This window comes from Lissotriton vulgaris, chromosome 1_1, assembly GCF_964263255.1.
Source record: "Lissotriton vulgaris chromosome 1_1, aLisVul1.2, whole genome shotgun sequence".
Classification (NCBI taxonomy): Eukaryota; Metazoa; Chordata; class Amphibia; order Caudata; family Salamandridae; genus Lissotriton; species Lissotriton vulgaris.
Window position 1 is genome coordinate 1,616,519,577 of NC_141685.1, and position 24,945 is coordinate 1,616,544,521.

A 24,945-nucleotide genomic window follows, 5' to 3' on the forward strand; every position below is an offset into this window, starting at 1 on the left:
TCTGTACACACTTCAGACTAAATTGACTCTGCTCTTTACTTAGGAGGCCTGGTGCATCAATGGTATTAACATATCAATAAAATGAAGGATCTCCTCCCAGAAATAAACCTGGAAAACAGGCATAGCCATACTGAAGTTACACTGTAAAAACCTTTAAAAAAATCTTCACATTTGGGAATGTATAAATGTTTGGCCTACAAGAGAAGAAAGTTGGACTTATTGGTAAAAAGTTAGGACTATAAAATACATTTTGTTCTGTGGTGATATTTGATAGTACTGCTGCTTCAATGTAAACTGAAGGGGAACCTGTGAGTACATTTACTGCCATGGACCCCCTCTCCACCCTCCCATCTCCCTCCTTCACAGTCAAGTGGTCAGCCTATCTTACTGCGTGTCAATTTTGATTTCATCTGAAAACTTTGGCAGGTTGGTCTTCTCTCATTCTGTATTCTTCTCTTGGAGGAGTCAGCTGGAGGTTGCATTAGCCGGAGGTCCACATCTGGAAAGACGACGTTGGGCATACCAAGCAATGTGCAGTTGGACCCTCCAAAAGCATGGAAAAATCAAAAGGGAAATCGACCATTCCCATGCAACATTCAAGTTCAGGAGTTTGGGAACTGCTCTGATGAAGAGACACTAGGAGGTCAGAAAGAGTGTGTGGTGCTTGCGTGCATGTGAGAGTAGTTGAGGGTATCAGTTTGTGTTAAGTGTGAGAACTCACCTCCTCATCCTTCAGTGCACTGATCAAAATATAAATCTAGCAATTTTTTTCAGAGATGTAAAAATTGAAACAAAAAGTTGAATACTATTGTGAAGTGACCCATGGGAAAGTCACTTCTGGTGACACCCGTCAGCTCTCTGTAAGCTGCTTTAGGGCTCTTTCAATGTTCATTCGATGCCCAACCCGTGTCACCCCTAGCTCCACAAAGTCCTCCTTGGTCAAGGCTGGGAGGTGGGTCCCCTCAATTTCATTGTCCTCAAACTTATCTCGATGCTCTACTAGGTTGATGCTCTCCAGCCAGTCTCCCACATCATATTTGCTCCACAGTTGGAGGGGCTTCTGAATAAATGGTCGTGGTGGATGAAGTGAGTGCAGGGATGGCCCAGGGGATGGCGAGGGGGAAGGGGATCGACTCCTTGCACTTACACTACGCACCACAAAGCGCACCTCCTTGGGCTCATGTGGGATGGAGAGGCTGGAAGATTTGAGAATGGTCTGCGGAGTCAGAGCGTAGGGGCGCACGGCGCCCAGGGATTCTGTCCTTTCCGCACTGGGTTTTACTGGACTGGCCGCACGGCGTGTCATCGGGTAGCGACTGCCAGGTCGGACTGTGTAGGTGGTCCCGTAGCTCCGCTGGGAAATAGTATGAAGCTCTCCTAAACTACTGAAAAGTCTGTGGATTAAAAAAAGAGAGAAGACAAGGTGTACAAAAGGACATTTTAGAGGTAAAAACTGCACAAGAGAGCAAGAACACACTAAAGGAGACTAACTGTGCTACTGTATCAAGGCATTAATGTGCATGACATAGTTTATAGCGCTTGATCATAATAAAACTCCACGTTCATTTTTCATCCCATTCGGGGAAAATACATACCTATGCATTACTGACAACATCATCTTACAGCATATAGAGGCCGGGGTACTGTGGTGTGTTAGGAGTACAATATGACAAACACTTTTCTGTCTAGAAACTCCTTTGCAACTACCATCGTAGATACACTGTGATTAGCATTAAACATCTCTGCCAAATGGCTTGCATACCTGCCAAGAAATACGATCGGGCTATATAATACATTGTTTGCAGTCTGGAACCAAACTCAAAAACATCTGGCCTGTACACGGTTGCAAAGAGTTCTGCTCACAAAAGCAAATCATGTATCGACTGATTACACAATGACTAAAGCTAAGCAATAAAAGTATCATTAGAGGACTACTCTGGGGCTAAAATACAAAAATGAAAGGATGATAAAGAATCTAATAGTTCGGAAGGTTTAACTATGCTTAGCGGACCATCTAAATGAAGAATTCTGATTGTTTATAAAGGCAGTTAAAAATAATAACAGTTCGTTCAAGAAGAAGTTTATTTTATGTGCTTTACATTAAAAAGAAATCCACTCTGCGGACTTGAGCCGTCGCTAGCCCGAATGCCCCATTGTGTAGACTCCAAGCTTTTAAGACGACGTCATGTGTTATGCTGAGTTTGATGCAATTGTGGGTGCTGAGTTTGATGCAATTGTGGGAAGCAGGAGAACTGTACGTTTCGTCAAATGAGTTTCACCCAGTGCAGAGTGATTAAAGCTAATAATTTACACAGGAATTACTTCTCTAATAGGAAAAACGTAAAGAATGGACTACTTTTGGCCATTAGACAAGAGGTGCTCATTACATAGGGTCATGCACATTTTTGCACAGAAAATTTAAGATCAGACCGAGAACGACTAGAGCGGCCGACTTTGAAGCTGGGGAACCAGGTTCGAGTCTGCCAGGAGGCTCAATTATTCTGTGATTCTGAACAATTCACTTAATCTTCCCGTAGCTAAAAAAAAAAAAGTGGCCGTCTGTAATGCAACTGGTACTCATGTAAAGGGCTCTGATACCTTTGGGTCGAGTTCTGGCTATATAAAACTGCAAAAAAATAAAAAAATAAAACAACCCCTGCTTGTCAGAAAAGGAGCTGGGCCCTTTACTGTCAATATCTTTCTGCTTGCCCAGTCCAAAGGTACAGCCAAAATAACATTTGAATGTCTAGAGTTTTCCATTTCCATTTACAAACGTAATAAAGGAAGCTTTTGCAAACTTTCAAAGGCCCCTTACTGTACAAAGGACACACTAGAATCACCGTCTGGGTAGTACTTTACGCTTTCTAATTTATTTCTCTCCTTCCTCACCAGTTTTCTGCAATTTTAGGTTGAGTTTCCAAAGTTCACTATCCCAGTCCAGTGGTTCTTGACGTTTAGTACAATACTGTAAGTACTGGCCATACTTTAATGTGTCTCTAAAGACTGAATTACATCTTAAATGGTTTTCAAAGAGAACATTTGGGCCATGTCCTCTGACCTCTTGATATTGCATGGCAAATTACATTTAAAGAGATGTGATAAAAATCAGCCTTGTCATAGACTTTTTAGCAGTTCTTTCCCACTATTTTAAATCAGGATTGAAGCTTTCTCAAAAATGAGGAGGTGTAAGTTTCTGAGCGTCTGAATCAAACACATGGTCTGGCTCTCAATCTTCTTCTATGAACGCGATGATTTATACTGACTGACTTACTGATTACAGGAAGTGAGTAAGATAATCACAATGCAAAATTATTTCATTCAATGGTGCAGAAAGCTATGAAGTTTTTATATCTGGTAGCATCCTCCCAGTAAGTCAAGCTCACCTGGTCTGCCCCTTCTAAATCAGTTTTTAGGCCCAGATTTACTAACCCTTTGTGTTGTCCTTGTGTGACACAAGTTGACACAAGGACATTGCAAAGCTTTCTGTAAATTTTAGAAAGTCTAACAACGGTGATTTACACCGCCTTACGTGGCTTTATAAAGGAATGTAACTCAGCGCCGCTGCTTGTGCTACTTTATGTTACATTTTGATCTGGGAAGCGTTCCATGGGTGAGGCATGGATGTTCCTGTGCTTCCACCCATGGATTTGACACAATTCCAGGTTTTGAAAGGCATGTAAACCTGGGATTTCATCAAATTGGTATGCCTCATTAACCCCTTGCATGCTCATGACGAGCTCAGCTCGTCATGAGCTACAGTGCTCCGGTGCTCATGACGAGCTGAGCTCGTCATGGCCTTTAGAACGCTCGCACGCTGGGCTAATTCCCCTGCTGTGCTGAGCGTTCTAAAGAAACGGGTGCGGCCGTGATGAGCTCAGCTCGTCATGAGCACAGGAGCACTGTAGCTCATGACGAGCTGAGCTCGTCATGAGAATGGGAGCGCTGCGCGCCCCCCCTCCCCCCAGCACAGCAGGGGAATGTGCCGAGCAGGGAAGGGGTTAAAGTTGGGGAAGAACACAACATGCAAATTACAAATATAAGGAGCATTTCTTCTGTGTGCTGGGGAGCGCCATTGCAGGCACCCTTGCTCAATAGTGCGAGGGTGCATGCGTTACTGGCAGGGGAGGAGTAATTTTCCTCTTTCTGTGCCTAATGTAGAATTCATCACACATAGAAAGAGGAAATAATGAGAAGAAAAAAAGATGTTTCGAGTATTTATGCCAACCTCTCGGAATTTGATGCAACCCCAGTTTACAAACCTTTGTAAATCTGGAATTGTGTCTAGTCCATGAGTGGATGCATAGGAACACCCATGGAATGTCTCTGAGCTCGAACTGTAATGTAAGGCAGCGCAAGCTGCTGCGTTCCACTTCTTTCCAAAGCCACGTAAGGCTGTGCAAATTGCACCTTGAATGGCATTGTAAATCTTGATGAAGCCTTTGAGTTGTCCTTGCATAGCCTTGCGTAACACAAGGACAACGCAAAAGCTTAGTAAATCTGCACCATTCCTCTCAAATCAAATATCTAAGACCGAAATAGTTTCTTCCACCCCTGCAAAGGAAGTTGGTTTATTTCCAAGATGCCATGTTCTGTGTGAATAATGAAGCATGGGGGGAAATTAAGCTCCCCCATGTGTTCACTTGCAATTCAGCTGCTAAATAAGGGTCTCAAGAAGGCCATCTTCTCCATGTAATGTCTTGTAAAGAGGGAAAGAAGAATAAACACGTGGATACCTTGTATATGCCCTTTCACTCTCTGCACAAACGCAACGGATCCACACAGTACTACTGAGAATGTTCCAAATCTGGGTATCAACTTAAATAGACTTTTTTGTCACAGAGAAACATTCTCAAGGTCTTTAATATGCATCTTGTCAGTCCATGGGTTTGACAACTACATGGGATGATCTCCTACATGGCTCGTTTACAAAATTACGTTGTGCCTTTTCTCCCTGCAACTCCTTAATTTTGGTAGCACCGTTTTGAAGTCAAGGCTTGGTGTTTGAACTTCATTTACTTGTCTCCCAACAAGACTTTGAGTCTCCCTGAAGTTTCAGATTAGCTAATTGTTCAAAAATGTGTTCATCAGATTTAGTATGTGGACACTTATGGATTGCAGAAAATAATGATGTTTGTTGTGCTGCCAGAACCTAACAAGGAAAGGATTTAACTTTAAGGAACACAGGGTCATATTATCAAGGGGGTTTATCTCCGTTTTTTGGCTTTAAAAGCCAAGAAAGCGGAGATCAAATTATCTCCCTATTACCTAGCTGTCGCTAACACCAGTTAGCGACAGCTAGTAGGAGATACCGACCATCTTGGGTCCCGCTTTGCATGTCAGTGATATTTATCACTAATGACATGCAAAGTGGGCGTGCCAAGATGTTAGCAACTGGAAACAGTCGCTAACATCGCTATCTCCTATTACCAACTTTTGGAGATATTCGCGCTAAGCACGAATATCTCCAAAAGCTAACACCTGCCCCTGAGCAGTTCTTAGCCATGTTATCCAATGGTAGGTGGATAACATGGCTAAGAGCATTAGCTCGGTAATGCATGAATATCGCTGACTTTTCAGCGATATTCATGCATTTCGGCCGATTTTTATCGCTTAGGAGATAAACCTTGATAATAGCAAGATTCCTAAGCGATAAAAATCGCCGCAGCTCGGCGATAAAAATATCGCCGCTAAACCAACATAGCGATAATTATCGCTAGTTGTTTGTAATATGCCCCCAAGTTCGTGTTACGTCTTTCATCACAAGAAACTGAATTAACGAATTATGCTTTTTTAAATAACATGTTATTTCTTTGGACTCATCTCGTTTTTAAGTTTCTACTTTTTACTTTTTATTCATTTGTTTAGGGAACTAAACTGGGCGTTGGCCATATCTGTTATCTGGTGTTCGGAAACGTATGCTATGGGAGTGCAATGGAGGCAATTGATTCCTGGATATTCAAGGGTTGGCTCCTGCTTAGTGGATGTTCAATATGGCTAAAACATCCTGACGCTTTACGGTATGTTTTATCTTTTACTCTTACAAACTCTTTTTCATTTCAGTAAAAAGGGCGTTAAAACAGCTGACTTGAGCGGTAACAGGAAGAGCACGCAGGCACAGGGGAGATCTAATAGAGCAGCAAAAAGGAAAATCGTGCGCAAATTCTAAAAAATTATGCCAAAGAACAGCTCGCAAGTTTTGGCCCCAATACATAGAAAGGTTTATTGTGGGATGTGTTTACCGTAAAGTGCTTCAATTTTATGTCATAATAAGCTTTGACGAAAGCTGGTTATATCATTTGAACATAAAATTTAATAATGTATTGAATGAAAGACGAGTCTTTAACACAGACAGACCAACAACTATAACCTCATATTGTATACCTTGGCCCCAATCTGACTGCAGGCCATTATGCAATGATAAAAACCTTGTATGATCCGTGCAACCGCAGCAATAACACCATAGAATTGGATGTTTACCTAATATGTTTAGGAAACCTTCATGTGCACTGTGCATACGCACAGGTACAGCTCATTTACCACAGATAATCACTTTATATGTTCTGTGATGGTTTCCCACCAGTAGTGAGACAGAACTGACTGAGATAAGCCATCTTTCTCAACTAGTCAAGAAAGTTCCTTCATGATTTCCCTAATGTTTATCTCATCCAGGAGTTCCAGAAATTTAGGATGATACTGATTGCCCTATTTTGCCACTTCCAATATTGGTTCTTGAAAACGCTTCACCTGTTGCAAAACAGATTTCTGAAAGTTTCCTGGAAGTTCCAGATCTGCCATTTTAGTAGGGGATCCGGGTTTCATCTCTTCCTCTTACCATTGCTAAAATTCAGATCTTGGCGACTGAAAATTTATTGATGCACATACAGAAATTTTGGAAGCAAATGTTTCCATTAGGTGTGCTCCTAAAATACATTGTACAACGAGTCAATTAATATACTAGAAAAATATCACATAGATTATGATAACTTTGCTTTACAAAATAAATTAAATCCTCTAAAAATCCTTTAATGATATAATGATTTTAAACTTTTACATGGCTAGTGCAACAATCCAAATAGATTCATGCATAATTTATCTCTCAGACATTGTAGCTCATCTCAGCAGATATATTGATACTTGTTGACTCTAGTTTTACAACTACCTTCTCCCATTGAAGAGATCCTTCTTGCCTCAGTATTTCATTTTGGCCTTAGCCTAACAGACTATTTGAGTCAATCGTTTCTTGTGACAGATTTTTATATTTTTATTTATTTTAGAACTCATTAATCATTTGGCGGGATGGTACAATAATTACATCAGCAAATGAATAGCAAAATCTGTCGAAACTCAGTAAGTAGAAATCCTCCCTAGACCCATGTGATTCTGAAATAATTGACCGCTGTGTACTGCAATCCCTGTTTTGCTTTTATAAACCTCAGTACTCCTGCCAGGCCCCCAAACCTTCTCCCACTTGTGCGGGCATCCTCTACCTAGATGGATTGTAAGTTCGGCTTGGCAGCACCATTCAAGGTCAGCCTCCCATTCAACCACCCTTTGGGGAGAGACAGCCCCCCAACCCTGTGCTATATTGCGCTTGGCAACCACCGAAACCAATTCTAGGTAGATTCTTTTATATCTCTGCCGGGTTTCCGGATCTGGGATAAGGAGCAGATGCCATTTAGCTTGTAGAGGGACCTCCTGTCCCACCACCTCATCCATTATCCATATTACGTCTGCCCAATATCTCTAGATCAGTGCTCATTCCCATAGCCGGTGATAAAAGGTCCCCTCCTGTCCACATTCCTTTTGACATAATGTAGTGTTAGCCCTCCCCATGTGGTACAACAGTGGCCTAGAATAATAAGTCCTGTGCAAAATCTTCATTTGGACCAGCCTAAAGCGAGATCTTATAGCCACCTCCCTTGGACCTTGTATGGCCTTTACCCAGTCCTCATCCTCCAGCATGCCAAGATCTTTCCCAAGTTATTCACCAGTTGTTTGTAGACGGCTGCGATTGCCTTGCCTATCAGGAGATCCGTCAACTGGCGGTCCTCATATGGGGCCACCTCAGTCATTGCCCCCCTCTCAGATGTGGCCCGCAGTGCATGTCCAATTTGTAAGTATCAGAGCCACACTGCATCCCCCAATTCGTATTGCTGCTTGAGAGTTTCCAACGAGACGTATGCCTGCCCTCTCCACCCATCTCCCAATCTCTCCAGACCTATTAACTTCCATTTAGTGAAGCTTGGAAGTTCTCCTTCCACCCCCATGAAGAAGATCACTGTTCCAAAGTGGTGTTATCTCTGTCAGTTTACCCTCCCAACCCATGTATTTGGTGGCTTTCCTCCACAGCCTCACCACTGTGTGTATGTGTGTTCAAGGCAAGTTCCCCTCCATCTTTATTCGATATACTAGAGGGGTTATTCTCTGTCGCCAATGGCCATTCTGTCTATTCTATAGGTTTCTCGGCCCCCAAATACCCAATCGTTCACAGATACCAACAGAGTGACCCAATAGTATTTCTCAATATCGGACACTGCCTGTCCACCCCTGTAGCCCCCTCTCTGCAGTTTGTGCAAAGCTATAATGGAAGTACCACAGCTCCACAACAATTGTCTCAATTCTGAGTTTATCTTTTGAAAAAAATCTTGCGGGATTCAGAAGGGCATATTTTGTAGGATGTATAGGAGGCATGGGACAGTCAGTTTAAAAATGGCCGTCTGACTCATCAACGAGAGCGGAAGCGTCTGCCAGTGATGGGCATCTCTTCTGAACCAGACCAGCTGCACGGCAAGGTTCTTAGCGTAAAAAGCATGTGCCTCCCTAGTCATGTGCAAGCCCATAAACCTGAAACTACCGACCTGGACTGGGACCTTAAACCTGGATGTCTACCTCGGTACCCTCCCCACCAAAGGCAACAATAGGAAATTTCTCCAGTTGATTCGGTACCCGGAGTAGTCCCCAAATGTGTGGGAGTTCTGTAAAATCCTATCAGTGGAGTGCATGGGTTTTGTGACATACAGTAGGCCTTCGTCTGCATACAGTGAGATTCTTTCGTGCCACTCCCTGTTCTCTGGAATGCCCCGTATGAGGTTGTCTTGACAAACCCAGGGCGCTAGTGGCTCAAGAGCCAAGGCAAAGAGCTTTGGGGACAAGGGACAGCCCTGCCCTGTACCCTTCCAGGGAGCAAACACCCCGGATACAGAGTTGTTCATTTTTTCCCCCTCCAGAGGGCCCGAGTAGAGGAGTTTGGCCCAGCCGATAAACTTAGGCCCAAATCCGAAATATGCCAATTCAGCAAGTAAGTAGCACCATTCCATACTGCCATTTTTGCATTTAAGGACAAAAGTGCGTCCGGTTCTGTGATAGAGGCCCCAGTTACATGCATGAGCCCAGTCGTCTCATGTTTAGTCGTGTCCCCCTATGCAAATTAAATCCGGATTGATACGGATAAATTACCAATATGATCACTGTTCGCAAACAGAGCGATAAGGCCTTTGCTAATACTTTAGCTTCAGATTTGAGCAACGAAATGGGTCTATACAACCCACAGTCCCTCCGCTGCTTGCCCTTTCTAGGGATTACGACTATAACAGGCGTTCTTCGGTCCTCCGATAGAGAACATTCCTTCATAGGCCCCTTTAACATACTCAAGAGGTGTGCCTCTCTTTTGTCTAAAAAACACAGTTGATGGACAGAATGCAGAACAATGTCTTACATTCACCCCAGTACAAAGATCTGGGCCTAAATCCATCGTTTTTTTGCACTCCACACCACCCTAGGTCAGACAATGGCTATATGCAAATCAGCCCTGACCCTTTGCCTCATGGGAACAGTCCAGCCCGAACTACCAAGCCATGTCTTTCCTAGACCGGAATCAAGCATCCAAGGACCGCTTTCTGGCTATCAGCCTTCTTCAGCCTGGATAGCTTGACTCCAGTGATGTGGAGAGCCTGGGACTCACGTCTGAGCATACCCAGCCCACTCGGGGTGAAAATTGCAAAAAACACAGTTGATGGACAGAATACAGAACAATGTCTTACATTCACCCCAGTACAAAGATCTGGGCCTAAATCCATCGTTTTTTTGCACTCCGCACCACCCTAGGTCAGACAATGGCTATATACAAATCAGCCTTGACCCTGTGCCTCATGGGAACAGTCCAGCCCGAACTACCAATCCATGTCTTTCCTAGACCGGAATCAAGCATCCAAGGACCATTCCACCCTCTTTTGTACCGCTTTTGGCCACCATAAGTGTGGCAGGGTATGCTCAGACGTGAGTCCCTTGCTCACTTTGCCACTGAATTCAAGCAAGCCGGGCTGAAGACGGCTGGAATGCCAGAAACCGGTCCTCGGAAGCTTGTTTCCGGTCCAGGGAAGACATGGCTTGGCAGTTCGGGTTGGACTGTTCCCATGAGGCACAGAGTCAGACTGATTAGCATATAGGCATGTCTGAACTGGGGTGGCAGAGTGGGCTAAAGAACGGTGATGGATTAAACCCAGATCTTTTGACTGGGTGTGAGTGTTCGATTGATTCAGATGCTCTGGCCATCACCACCCCCTTTTGTACCGCTTTTAGCTGCCATAAGTGTGGCAGGGTATGCTCAGACGTGAGTCCCTTGCTCACTTTGCCACTGGATTCAAGCAAGCCGGGCTGAAGACGCCTGGAATGCCAGAAACCGGTCCTCGGAAGCTTGTTTCCAGTCCAGGGAAGACATGGCTTGGCAGTTCGGGCTGGACTGTTCCCATGAGGCACAGGGTCAGACTGATTTGCATATAGCCATGTCTGAACTGGGTTGGCATAGTGGGCTAAAGAACGATGATGGATTAACCCATATCTTTTGACTGGGTGTGAGTGTTCGATTGATTCAGATGCTCTGTCCATCACCACCCCCTTTTGTACCGCTTTTGGCCACCATAAGTGTGGCAGGGTATGCTCAGACGTGAGTCCCTTGCTCACTTTGCCACTGGATTCAAGCAAGCCGGGCTGAAGACGGCTGGAATGCCAGAAACCGGTCCTCGGAAGCTTGTTTCCGGTCCAGGGAAGACATGGCTTGGCAGTTCGGGCTGGACTGTTCCCATGAGGCACAGGGTCAGACTGATTTGCATATAGCCATGTCTGAACTGGGGTGGCAGAGTGGGCTAAAGAACGGTGATGGATTAAACCCAGATCTTTTGACTGGGTGTGAGTGTACGATTGATTCAGATGCTCTGTCCATCACCACCCCCTTTTGTACCGCTCTCTTTTGTCTGTCATGCATTTAAACAGCTTCAACGGTAGGCTGTTTGGTCCCATCACCTTTCCCGACTGCAATGTTTGTGGCGCCATTTCCAGTTACACTACAGTCAGGTCTCCATCTAACATTCCCCGGTGCTTCTCTGTCAACTGGTGGAGAGTCAGGTCTCAGAAATTCTACACCTGACATCGCAGTCAAGGGGGTATATAGAGCCTCATAGTATGTTGCAAACCCCTCTACAGTTGCTCTTCCTGTAATGTGCAGCTTCCCTTTCCCATTCAATATTTCTAGGACCCAGCTACGTCCATTGTCTCATCTTTCTAACCACGTTAGTAATTTCTTGGCCTTGTCTCTTACGTCATACAAGCAATGTTGGGTGGCCAGTGCCTGGGCCAAGCACTGTTTTCCATCAGTGCTCTCAACTCGTGCTGTCGCTGTCTCAACTGATGTCCGAGTGGAGGAGAAGCAGTCTCTTTCCCCCTGCTATACGAACTTCCAAAAGAGTGATGTCAAGCTCCAAAGCAGTGCTTTCAGTTTCTTCTCTTTCTTAGTCGCCCCTATTTGGGCTTGCGCTTGGCCTCGGATCACAGTTTTGAATGCCTTCCACATCACCACAGGCGATCTCACTGACCCCAGGTTTTCCTTAAAGGAAAGGTTGACCCGCTCTCTTATGCTAGTTTTAAATTCCTTATCTTTTAGGCACCACGGGCCAACTATAGGGGCAACACATGATCCCTGACTAGTCCATCGAGCAACACTTAAACCGATGAGTGGTCTGACACTCCTCGCACCACATGCACTGCCGCTCTGAATTCACTCAAATGGGTTGTCTGGGTTATCAAATAATCCAAGCAAGCCAAGCTCCCATGTGCATAAATTGGCTAGCTTACCAGTGTTGCTGCCGTCAAATGTCAGCTAGCCCATTAGCCAGCACCAAGTCTTGCAGCAGGCCCAGGCTCCTTCCGGAAGCTGCCCCTTCACTAGTATCCAACTCTAAGTTGATCACATCATTCATATCTCCTTCCTAAACCAATCTTCAACTGTCAGCTCTAGGAGTAGTGGGTCAACTGCGCCAATGTAGGCTAATGTACCTTGGGAGGTTTAGAGTCTGCCCCTCCCAATTTCCACTCACCACTACATATCTTCCAGAGAATCAGTCCACTGCTTTGCATGAATAAAGGGCAACGCCTACTTACATGTAAGCCCAAAACCCCAACCCCCCCTCCGGAGCTAGTCACGTATCCTGTATGCGCCACTAGTGTGTACCCAAATCGTTCAAACGCTTTACAGTGGTTCCTATTAAGGTGTGTTTCCTGCAGTTAAGTATTCTCCGGAGTGTGCCTTTGAATGAACTGTAACACCACTGTTCGCTTTATCTTACTACTGAGACCATTCACATTCCTTGTTCATATCTTTAAAGACTGCTGCTGCGCCACTGCCATCTGTCTGTTGACTAGGATATCTATATGATTATGTTCCCAGACCGTGGGTTGTGAGCCATCCGTACCCGGCCGTGTCTCGAAAAGTAGCCTGTCACCGCCCCCCACTGCAATTGAGCACTTTCAATCCAAACTAATGTGTTCTCATAGCAACCAAACATTCCCCAGCTGTTAAACAAATTCCTCCTCCCTGCAGGCCCATTAAATTGGCTCTCAACTACCCACCATCTCAAACTGCAGAGAGCTTGTCGCCCGTAACAACAACATCTCGAACAATATAAGGGGTACACTGGCTCCGTCCTTAATGACCCATGGAGAAATGTATTACTATCATTATACCCCTGTCTATCAATTCCATATGTGAAAATCCTGAGTGGTCTTTAATTCAACTGTTGGTCTTAATGCTACACAAACAATGTCTACATGTTCCCTCACCCAGTCCTTCTCTCATGCCAACGATCTCCTAGCTCCAAAGCCCCAATCTGGACTTCAACAGAAGTCATAATGCTTCCAGTCCTGCAGATGGGGAGTATATACATAGGACTTTAGACTCTTACATTCCCATCATGATGTGTCTTATGTCACTTCTTCAGGCTACTTCCCTTGTGGATCTTCAGAGGTCCTGCCTCTTGTTTCTCCCCCACGATCTCTTCTTGCCCCATTTCCACCACCTCGATCAGCACCACGCCAACCCTCCAGTCATTCCAAGGATTCTGTAAGGGGTCCAAAATACCATGTTTTCCCTGCCCTATCACCCGGATTTTAGCAGGGAAGAGCATCATGTATTTGAGACCTTGCTTCCTGAGCTCTCTTTTCACCACTTCAAAGCTGCTCCTCTGGCACTGGACCTGCATAGTAAAGTCAGGGTAGAAGTGAACAAGTATGTTTTCATAACGTATGTCTCCTCTCACCCTCGCTGCATGGAGAATCGCGTCCCTATCATGATAATTGAAAATCTTTGCCATTATTGGATGTGGAGGGGCACCTGGCCTTTGTGGGCGCTCTACTGCCTTGTGTGCTCTCTCAACCAAGAAAAATATTGATAGCGATTGGGGCGTAATGTATTAATATGAAGTCTTCTAAGAAAAAGTCCAACTTGGGCCCTTGGCCCCCTCAGGTACCCCCACTACTCTGATGTGATTCCTTTGTGTTCTCCCTTCTTGATCCTCGAGCTTTGCTGCCATTGCAGAGGGGTGCTGCATCAGACTTTTTGCGGTGGACTGGAGCTGGGCAATATGAACATCCGCTGTTGTCACCTTGGAGGTCGAACCTCGTTAAATTGACTTCAATTGTCACTGTGTTGATCTTGGGCTCCAGTGTGCCCTTCAAGTCCCTCATCACCACCATTATTGCCCCCAAAGTAGGCTCTCCGGGTACTGGTGGCTCCAGTCCACCTTTTGCCGCCGCCATCTGCGTCCTCTGGACTGCATAATTCTAAATTTTATTTGACTGGTGTACTCCTGTCCTCTATGGCGTCACCATTCAATTAGTATAGACGTGTGCTCCAGCCGTTTAGTCGCCACCCTGAGCCTGGAATGCACCAGCAAGCTGACGTGATAAATGTTTGGTTAAGTACAATCTAACCGGGATAAATGTTTCACCCCTTCGGCCCAGCCAGAAGTCTCAGCTGTCCTACAAATCTGCTGCCATGCTGTATCGCCAGGGGCTGGGCCACCCTTCTATAACCCAGGATCTATCTTCTCTCGATGGCCATCTGGGCCGAGGCTTGTTTAGTCTCACTCACTGCTTCTCCTGTATGCCTGTGAGCAGGGGAAAGTGCAGAAAGTGGCCCATCCCTCCGCAGCTTCTCCTTCTCCTCGCGTTAGTCAGTGTTCAGATCAGGCCGGCACCATCTCACCTCCCCTAGCATCTGCTGTAGGCCGCAGGCTCCTCCCTGGTAGTACCTCACCGCCTACTCGGTCCTCTCTCTCATGCCGACTCCCCACTTGATCTCTACGGCACCAGCTAAGGCCTCTATCCATTATGACGGTTAATAATAGTTCAGGATCATGGCAGCCTCCGTCCACTATGCAGGCAGGGATGTGCTGCCGATCTCACGGGGAGCTAGGCCGCCTGTCCCCGGCCCTCTAAGATTCCACTCTGGGGAAGGAGGGGGCTGTAGGGGGGCCTGTCGTTCGAATACTGTCTCTGGGTGCCTCAAGATTGTGGATTTTGTTCGGATGTCGGGGCTTTTACTAGCGGACAAATGCGGAGCTCAGCTAGTGTGCAACCATCTCGGCGATGCCAAGCCACACTCCCTTTGTAACGAATATTTGGTAACTTTGATGACAGACTTTACAAGTTTAAACACAACTGCCAGAGGGAATGGTGAGCTTTAGGCTTTGGTTTTATTTGTTACTGGGCTTTACATTCCCTTCACCAACACAAAGGCCAGCTTTTGTATGCTCTTTACATGCTCCGACTGCTATCCCATAAGTACTAACAGAATACAAATCAGGAAATAATCCTGCATGTCTTCCAACCTAACCTTCATTTTTAAGAACTACTAGGGCTTTGAAATTTTATGTGGAAAGGCAGAAACTCCTTTACAATTTGTGATCATTTCTTCATTACCCATAGTGGACTCCCAAAGACAATTAATCTTCATATGATAGTCTATTTTATTTCGATATTATGTAAAATGCAGGAGCTGTATTTCTTCAAAGACTTTATGGGCATCCAACCGGGTAAAGACATTGCAGACAGGTTGTGGGTCACATGTTCTTTAAATGGATTATACTGTAATAAATGTCCGGCTAAATAGATTTGCGCAATATATTTGCTTAGGTCCTGGTTAGGTGTATTATTTCATTCCAACCCCCCCTACAACTAACTGAGAAGGAGATAAAGACAGCATGAAAGAGACCAAGAGAAAGATAAATACAGAGAGGAGGCTTTTTTAGAAGCTATTGAGGGGCCTGTGACAAAAAAACTTAAATGAGACCCCAAAAGGATGACTGCCTGCTTCAAACAAATGTTTTGCAGGCAGAGATAAAACACAGTGGTTCCAATATTTAATTATTTATTTTAATATAGTAGACCCGATGGTGTCAGAGCGCTTTACAGTCGTTCCCAGGAAAGATACATCAATAATTCTTCAAGATAGGTTATAGTATGTGGTGTACCATAATATATTCAGAATAAAAGTTTAGGGTCTATATACAAAGCAACAAAGTATGAGTGTGGGTTATTATGTGAACATTTCAATCAATAAATTAAGATAAACACTGACAAGACAGAGGTGCTTGAGTTCGGCAAGGGCCAATCACTGTGGAAGCATACTTGGTGGCGACAGAGGCAGGTGAATGCCCCTGCCCTACCGCTAAGGTTAATAACCTAGGAGTGATCTTTGATGATCAGCTCAACTTCTCGGCCCAGGTAAATCATCTGACTTCCTCTTGCTTCTTCTTACTGAAGAGCTTATGGAAGAGCTTCCCTTTCATTCCTCAGGAGCTTCGTAAAACTGTAGTAGTAGCCCTTTTTCTTTCTAGACTACTGCAACGCTCTTTTCATGGCCATCAACAAGTCACAGAGGATGAAATTACAATCACAGCAAAACGCTACGGCACGATTGCTACTAAATATTCCCAAAAGCAATTCCACCTAAGGGCATAAGGGTTCTTCATTGGCTCCCTGTCCAGCAACAAGTCGAATTTAAGGCCCTCTGTCTGGTGCACAAGGCACTCTATGGAGGTGGTTCGGTGGAGATCCAGAAAATTTTCTCATGGTATACCCCCACCAGAACTCTGAGATCTACAAACTAGGGTCTTATTCATACCCCTAAAATTCGTAGAGCAAGATGGGGAGTCGGAGTATATCACACTGTGCAGCCAAGTTATGAAACCAATTGCCTGCCACCATTAAACTTCAACCTAGCAGGCAGATTTTTAGGAAAACGCTGAAGTCCTGGCTATTTCCTTCAAATCAACCTATTGGCTCTACAGCCTAGTATCTCTCCGTACACATCTAGCACCAAGACCCCGCAGCATTCAAGTGCTTTAAAAATGACTATCCTAGCCTAATGAAGAGTAAAATTTAAATCTATAGACGCATCAAAGAAGTATGAATGTAGTTAAATAAGTAGGCATTACTGAATCAATTTGCATTTTATGTTCTTCTTAAAGTCATCTAAAGAGGAGACTGCGTGACTCCAGTGCGATTGAGTTCCATATTATAGAGCACTTCTAGAGAATGGTCATGAGCTGCTTCTTTGTTTCTTAAACCTGGAAGGTTCCAGCAGTTGAATGTAGCACCATGACAGGTTGCGTTTTTTTGGAACAAGTATTTGGCTTTGTGTGTGATGCATGCTATTTTAAAGATGCTTCTGGCTTCAATTGGGAGCAAGCTGAGAGTGATGAGTGCTACAGTTATGTGATTGAAGTGTTTTACTCCTGAAATCAGCCTGCCGCATTGAGAGTTGCCTTCACTATTTGATAGGTGTGTTTTCAGGATTTCAGTAAGTAGGGATCTGCCTTAGATGGTATAGGCTCGAAATAACATGGGTGCACCACATTTTTAAAATCAGATTCTAGAATAAAAAATGTAATGTTTCTGTGAAGTCTGAGTTAGGAGGTTGAGCATGATTTGTTGTGGCATTTATATGCGTATTGTGGTTTACATCAATTATAAGTCGAGACACTTCATTGATTTAGTGTTCCAGTTTCGTAAATTAAGCTGGTTGAACCAATCTTGGACTGTGGGTGAACTGGTAGGAGGTGAGAGAGGGTGGAATAAGATGGAATTACATCTTCAACGGGTTAATATCCTTTAACATCAGAGCCCAGAGTGGACAGCATAATTAACAAGACGTGCCCTAGATAGCAGGCGCCTTGTGCTGCAGGAGATTGTGACCGGAGTACTGAAGAGTGTTGGATAGCTGAGCCGGGACCGTTCTGTAACTTTGGCTCAGGCTTCCAAAATGGCGTCCCCATATCTCTGAGACGCACTGAGGCCATTCACGGTCAGTTGTGGAGATCCAGAAATGGCCACACATAGTGAGCAGCAGGAAGGTTGTGAAACCATGAAGACAGAGGAAGGATGGCCCTGCCAGCTACGCTGCTGCAAACGCTTGGGAGTACGGAGGAGCCACTCTGCTGTGGCGAAGCTCCGAGGTGGCCCTCAAAGTCCTGGAGGTACAGTGACCTGGCGGGGCGAGACTGATAAAGTGTGGGCCCGCCAGAGTGCTGAGGGGATCGTAGAAGGAAGGCGGCAGGCTGCAACTGCGGACCAGATCAAGAGTGACTGAAGGAGAGGAGAGTCGCTGCATTGGCCGCTAGCCTGCTCAGGACCATCTTAGTGAGCACACACTGTGAAGCAGGGGCCCAAACAGTAAGTAAGCTGAACACAGGCGTGGGCCACACAGTAAGTGACTGGAGGCCCTCCGGGGAAGTGTGCACTCGGGGCCCAGGTCGCGGCCCAGGGACCAACAGTGGGCAAGGCGCTGCCTTGGGGGGTGACCCTCCTGGTGTATCCCCCCCCCCTTAGACTGGGACCCTGGCCCATTGAGAGGGCTGATTGGGGATATGAGGCCCAATGGGAGGCCTGTGGAAATAGAGAGAGCACTTGGCTGCAAACATACACCCGGCCTCTGAGGGTGGGCAGGGACCCCAGACCAGACACCTAGGTCTAAGTTCAGACAATGGGCTTGAGCGGTATACAGTCACGGCACTGCCTGGGGATTGTAATCCAGACCATGCGCTGTGGACACTGAGGCGAAAGGGCGAGTCCGGCCCTCATCAAACTAGGGACCCTGAGCCCCTAGTGACTCAAGGTGGCAATATCATAGCAGGAGACATAACTGAGCCAGCATTGACTGATTCCTCTGAGTGTGGGGGCTGCACCTGGTGGGCTTCTTGCCAGATGCCACTGGAATCTACATCGCTGGCAGTTAGTGGCTAGAGTGGGTACTGCCTGCCATTTACATAAGGACACCCAAACCTTGCACAGATGGGCAAGACACGAACGAGAACAATGGGGTCCCCCCGAACCGGAGGATCCCACCCATTAGCAAATGCAAGAGGGGCCAGGGCCTGGGCCCTCGGAGGACCCAATTCAGCTGCAGCTAGCTAAGATACTCAAAGCTATTGCTTTTTGCTAAGGCTACACTACACCAAGATATTAGTACCGTGTTGGTGGAACTTGGGCTCCTAAGAGCGGAACACCACAAATTAGCGGAGCCAGTCCGAGTGGCAGAATCCTCCATAGCTGACCTATAATCTGTACAGCAAACACAAACACACCAAGTTACGGAGCTCACTGACAGGGTCCGCACGCTTAAACGCAGGGCTGGAGACGCTGAAGGGTGCAACAGGATGAGTAACATTAGGGTGGTTGGCCTGCCCGTGGGGGTGGAAGGCAAGGACATGATTGCATACCGTGAGCCTTGACTCAAGACAGTTGTCGCCCCAGAAAGTCTGTCCACCTTCTACACCCCGGAATGAGAGCATCGAGTGCTGGCACTTCTACCGGCGCCAAGTGGCCCCCTGCACCCAGTGGTGGCAAAGCTTCTGGACTATAAAGACAGAGATATACTGCTCGAAAGGGCGTGAGCTGAAGGCCCGTTCGTAGTAGACAATACCAAGGTCTCAATAGTCCCGGACTACATGGTAGAGGTACAGCAGAAACAAGCCTCTTTTCTTGAAGTTAAAAAGACTCTTTGTGAGGAAGGCTGGCAGTATTCCCTAATGTTTCCTACTAGACTCCGGATAGTGTGGAGGGAACAATTCATTTCTGTCAATACCCCAAAGCTGCTTGGGATTGGCTCGAAGCTTACTCACACCTTCAAGGGTGTAGCCTACTATCACATTACAGGAGTGGAAAGTGAGGTAGAGGACCTGGAGGAGGCCCCGAAAGGGGATCATCAAAGACGTCAAATATGGCTCAAACTGAGAAGGAAAGGGCCGCAGCCCTCAGAGCGTTGGCTGAGATCATGAAGATAACGGAGACCACCTTCGAGCTTGGTTCCGCCCTCTGCAAAAGGACCTGGTGAATCAGAATCAGATTCCTTGCATGCGGTCAGCACTCTTTTGACAAAAATAGCCCAAAGGACAGCAGATGATTTCCCTTAGAAAGGAACCCTCTGCTCAGTAAGTGTGTTCACTGTCATTGAGAATATCCTGACATGCTGTGCAGACCATCTGGACGCTATTGCTACTCTTGGCCGGCGCAGACAAGGTGGAGAATTGCTGCCAGTAGGCGGAAGTCTAACCCATCCCGGATGGTCTCACCTTAGACTGTTAGAAACTTTCAGATGAAAGTGTTTGTCTTCTTGCAGTTAGGGCGGATGGTTGTTGCCAGGCTGATCTTGGGATGGGGAGTTTATACTCATAAGTGTTTTTACTTGTTTTGTTTGCAGGCATGGCTCTGAACTATTTGGCTACGAGATTGTGGGCTGGTGGGGACAAGGGGGACTCTAAAGCTTGATATTAGGGGGATGGGCTCAGCTACTAAGTGTCATAACATACACAGATATTTGTGAAGGCAGGGACTGCAGATAGCAATGCTGCAGGAGAAGCATCTTATACAGGGTGAGGTGGAAAAGCTGCACCGTAGATAGGGAGGGCAGTTATTCGCCACCAACTTCTTGGCATACGCATGAGGTGTGCTGATATGGATACGGGCGGGTGTCCCCTTTAAACCCTTGCACACATCCATAGACAAGGAGGGCAGGTACATGCTATTGACCGGGAGGTTGTTGGGTCGTGATAGCACCTTCTGCAGTATTTACGCCCCAAATGAGGAACATATACTATTCTTGCATAGACTCTCACCCTTAATGGCTTTAATGACCACAGGCGACTTGCTCGTTGAAGGGAATTTTAATTGTGTGGCAGACGTTGCTCTGAACCGCTCCTTTTCCCCGCTACCTACAGGTTTTCGTGACTGGATGGGACACTGGGAACCGACAGACATTTGGAGAACACACCACACAGACATCAGGGACTACTCATTCTATTTCCCCGTATACCAACTGCATGCACTCCTAGGCTCCTTTTTGTGCTCCCATGGGCTCAGCCACTCTGTAGTTCACACTAAGTACTTTGGGCGTACTGTTTCCGATCACTGTCCATTGCTACTGGATATTAAACCCCTGGGGGATTGCCTATTGATCCCTTTGTGGAAAATCATCCAGTTGACCCTGGAATATACTTGTTTTTGGGTGTTGCGTGGATTACTTTGCTGGTAACAAACAGTCCACATCTACAGGGCTAGTGGGATGGGAGGCGTTTAAGGCTGTGGTACTTTGGCAAAGCTTGGGACAAATCCCAATCAGTGAACTAAACCAGGAACTGGGTGAACTTAATGGTCGGCTGCATAGCCTTGGCAATGCACAGGGTACAGAAGCTGCGGCCCCTGAGAGCCTTCAGGAGGTGCGTGCTCTTTATCATGCTGCACTCGAACGGCTAAGCTGTCATGACTATACGGGGTATCTTGCAAGAGCTCCGGAGGAGGAGGGGCAACCTGGTAGACCGCTGGCATGGCATATTGGGCCGGAGACTTGTGGATCTCCAATTACGCATGTCAAAATCGGGATCTGGGGAGTCAATTTACACACCGGGGTCAATAAATGCTTTGTTCTGAGATTACTACAAAGACTTATACAACATGCTGCTGCCTATCCTACCGAAAACCTAGACAGCATTTTTGTGTACGCTACAGCTCTGGGTCTTGGATCAGCAGTTGAGGGAGGCATTGGGTGGCTGGTGACATCACAGGAGATTCATGCAGTTATTAAAAGCATGGCTATGGGTAAGACCTCAGTCCCGGACAGCCTCCCTCCAGAATTCTATTTGGTATATGCCTCGAGACCGACTCTCCAACTGGAGGCCTTATATGCAGAGTCTGTGTGACGGAGAGGCTGCCTGAGTCCATGCAAGGCACAGTTGTAACCCCGTTCCCCGAATCGAATGCCCAAGGGGCCTGCACCGCCAACTTCTGCCCACTCGCTATGCTTAACAGGGACTTTAAACTATGTAGTAAAACCTTGACACTTGGTTTACTCCTGCATATGCCCACCCTAATCCAGGAGGACCAAAATGAGTTTATCCCTTCACGGAACACCTCACTTAACTTGCACAGGTTATACTCTATACTGTACCACCCAGAAGTGCAGTCCTATTCGCAGGCGGCCCTCTTGTCGATAGACCTGGAAAAGGCTTTCGACATGCTATGGTGGGATTATCTGTTAATAGAGAAAATGGGCCTTGGCGATGGTTGGATAAGGTGGGTTAAACTACTCTGAGAGTCCCATGGCATGAGTTAAGCTGGGCACAATAGTGTCTCTGTCGGTTTTTCGTGGTATTAGGCAGGGATGTCCTTTATACCTGCTTTTGTTTGCCTTGACCATTGAGCCTTTGGCCGAGTTGTTCAGACAGTGAGGAATGGGTATGAGACTGACTGTGAGAGGACATGAGCATATTATCTCCTTATACACTGTCGATCTCCTGCTTTACCTGACTGATGCCACAGCAGGTACCGCTAAGGCACTTGGCATCCTGGGTGACTTTGAATGTCTTTCGGGCTTGAGAGTAAACAAAACTAAGACTCACTTGTTCCCTCTGTCTCCAAATCTTCCTCACTCCCCGGGACCAGACTACCTGGGGATACAGGTCTTCTACTAGACTTGAGGGAGGGTAATCTTGGAAAGACACTCAGATCTCTTAGATCCTGCGTCCATTTCTGGTGTTGTCTATGGCTTCCAATAATGGCCTGAGTCTCACTGTTCAAAATGGTTATGCTTCCACGTTTGCTCTACTTTTTTTTATCAACCTCCTGGGGACTTTTCCTTCCTGCTAGTTTCGCCTGCTAGACACTATGCTACACGAATTGATCGGGGATAAGGTCCGGCAGAGGGTTTCCTTAGAAACTCTGCAGCGCCCCAAGATACAGGAGCGCCATATTTCGAGTTATACTTCTGGCTTCCCAAACACATTGGATTGCACAGTGGTTGGATAGGCGGAGTCCATAACACACACCAGCCTATTGTTACAGGCAAGACTACTCACCCGGCGGTTGAGATCCCACGCATGACCATATTGCTGACTACTGCATGGCAATGCTGGAAGAGCTGTGTAGTAAAGACAAAAAGACTCCCTTTGTACGCGAAAGGCTTACCCTCAGTGGGCCTACCACAGGGGAGCCGTTAGCGGTCTTCACAGCCTGGACAGACGATGGGCTGGAGATAGTAGGGGGACTGTTACCACCAAAACACCCTTGTCCCTTTCAGAGAATTAGTTTGTGGCCCTGGCCTACCGGCTGGTCAATTCCTGCAGTATGTAGCCCTAATTCACACTTTCAGAGGACTTTGGGAAGGGGGTAGTGAGGAACCCAAGAAGCATGTCGTACTGCAATCCTTGCACACCCTGGGCACAGCGAAGCACTTAGTGAAGTGGTTTTATAGCTCGTTATCAGACATGACCCGTAAAACTCTGTCACGGTTGCGCCAGCGGTGGGAGACAATTTTAGAACGTGAATAAGATACTAGCCTACCCAAAAACAGTCTCAAGAAATATGAGGTTAAAGTATACGCAGTTTAACTATTTGCATATGATCTACAAGATGCCCCTTAAACTCCAAGTAGTCTATGGTGGCGATTCGGGCTGCTACCCGAGGTGCAACCATATTGCATGTAGATTTTGTACACATGACCTGGTAGTTGGGGTAACTGGTAGAAGGGAAGACCCTTGCTAACGATCCTGAGAATAGAAGGGACCCTAATGGAAGATTCCAACACACTTTACAAACATAATGAAGTATCAGAGGCACCTACACCCCCCTAAGACTCCCCCCCAGACTCCTGCACAAACATGATTAGACTGGGGAAGCCATACAACACATGGATGAGGCCCCCGACCCCACTGACTCTATACACCAGCTCCACCTTGACCATTTGTAGATCAGCAGTTTGAAATGGCCACCCTGCATTCGTTCTTTTGAAGTTAAATTAGTTGAGACATATATTGTAGGCATCCCCTCAGATACCCTTCTCAAATGAGGTTAGGCCCTGTCAAAATGTAGATATGCAATGGCTGGATAACGCATTGCACTGGCATGCACCCTAGCGGTAAACCCAAAGACGACGAGTTGCATCGATGTATTAAGCATTGCATCTGTTATACTTGTCAGATAACCTGCAATAGATGGAATGGATACACACCAATTGCTTGATGACATCTAGTTGTAAAGAATGTTTTGATTTGGGGGTGAATTATGCAGTACTGCAAATTCACCTGTCTAACTGTTACTAATACTAAATGCCAGTAAAAATATGTTTAAAAAAAACTTGGGCATCTTTGGCTTGAAGATAGGAGTACAGGTCGGCTACCTTTAATACGCTATTGCGTATATTGGGTAGACCTATTGAGCCCTCACCCGAATTGCTTTGTTGGAAATTTTGGATGACATGAGTGGACACAGGAGGGATCTTTCCTTGGTTGTTGTGGTATCATGATTGCTAAAGACGACCTAGCACACTATTGAAACTCTGCTTACCCTACATTCTTTGTTAAATGGTGATCCACAATGGACTGGTGCGCGAAGCAAGAAGAGCCTATCTACATGGTGAGAGGATGCTGTCATAAATATTAGGCCTGGGCGGAATTTTCATTCTGCCAGTAGAATCGGGGGAATTTGGTAATTGCTCATTGCGCTTGTAACATGGAATTGCTGATAAATTCTGCCATTTTGCCTGCGTAATTAACTTCAGTAAAATTATGTAGTGGTTAACATAGAGGGGCTGCTCCTTCTTCCCACCGTGTTTAGAAACCACTGCATAGCCCTTGGTGCCCTTACATTCTTTGCATTGATTAAAAGTTTCAATCACTACAGAGAATGCCAGGGCGCCAAAGGATATGCAGCCCATCGCCCACCCTGAGGAATCAGAGAAAACATTTGGCTGTACTATTTTCTTAAGAAAAATGCATCCTTGCATTCATTTTTGGACGCGATGGTGCATTTTGCGCTAAGAAAATACTGTTAAATGGCCACTAAGTCCAGTTGCAGAATTCAGCATAATCTGGCAACATTTTAATGCAATTCTGTGTGATTTAGTGGAGTAAAACTCAGCGAATTCGGTCCACCACTAATAAATGTAACCAAGTTTGAAGGGAAATGGTTGAGCAACTACGTTAAAGTTTTGTAGGGGGGCCCGACCTCAAAACATTTTGCAATGGGGGGCTCGGAGCAAAAAAGTTTGAAGACCTCTGTATCTAGAGTGACTGAAACAATGAACTGTGTTGTCTGACATCTGATGAAATTCAGTGTTATGATTGC

At 46.0% G+C, this 24,945-nt stretch overlaps 1 protein-coding gene across 1 annotated transcript in view; it reads right to left on the reverse strand.

Moving 5' to 3' along the window:
* Positions 1-754: 754 nt before the first annotated feature.
* Positions 755-24,945, reverse strand: part of SHANK3 (SH3 and multiple ankyrin repeat domains 3) — a 1,483,929-nt gene continuing 1,459,738 nt past the window's right edge. Inside the window, exon 22 of the mRNA XM_086918824.1 lies at positions 755-1,394. Within this exon, the coding sequence (XP_086774950.1) occupies positions 851-1,394 (544 nt within the window). The 3' untranslated portion in view covers positions 755-850. The remainder of the gene's footprint in view (positions 1,395-24,945) is intronic.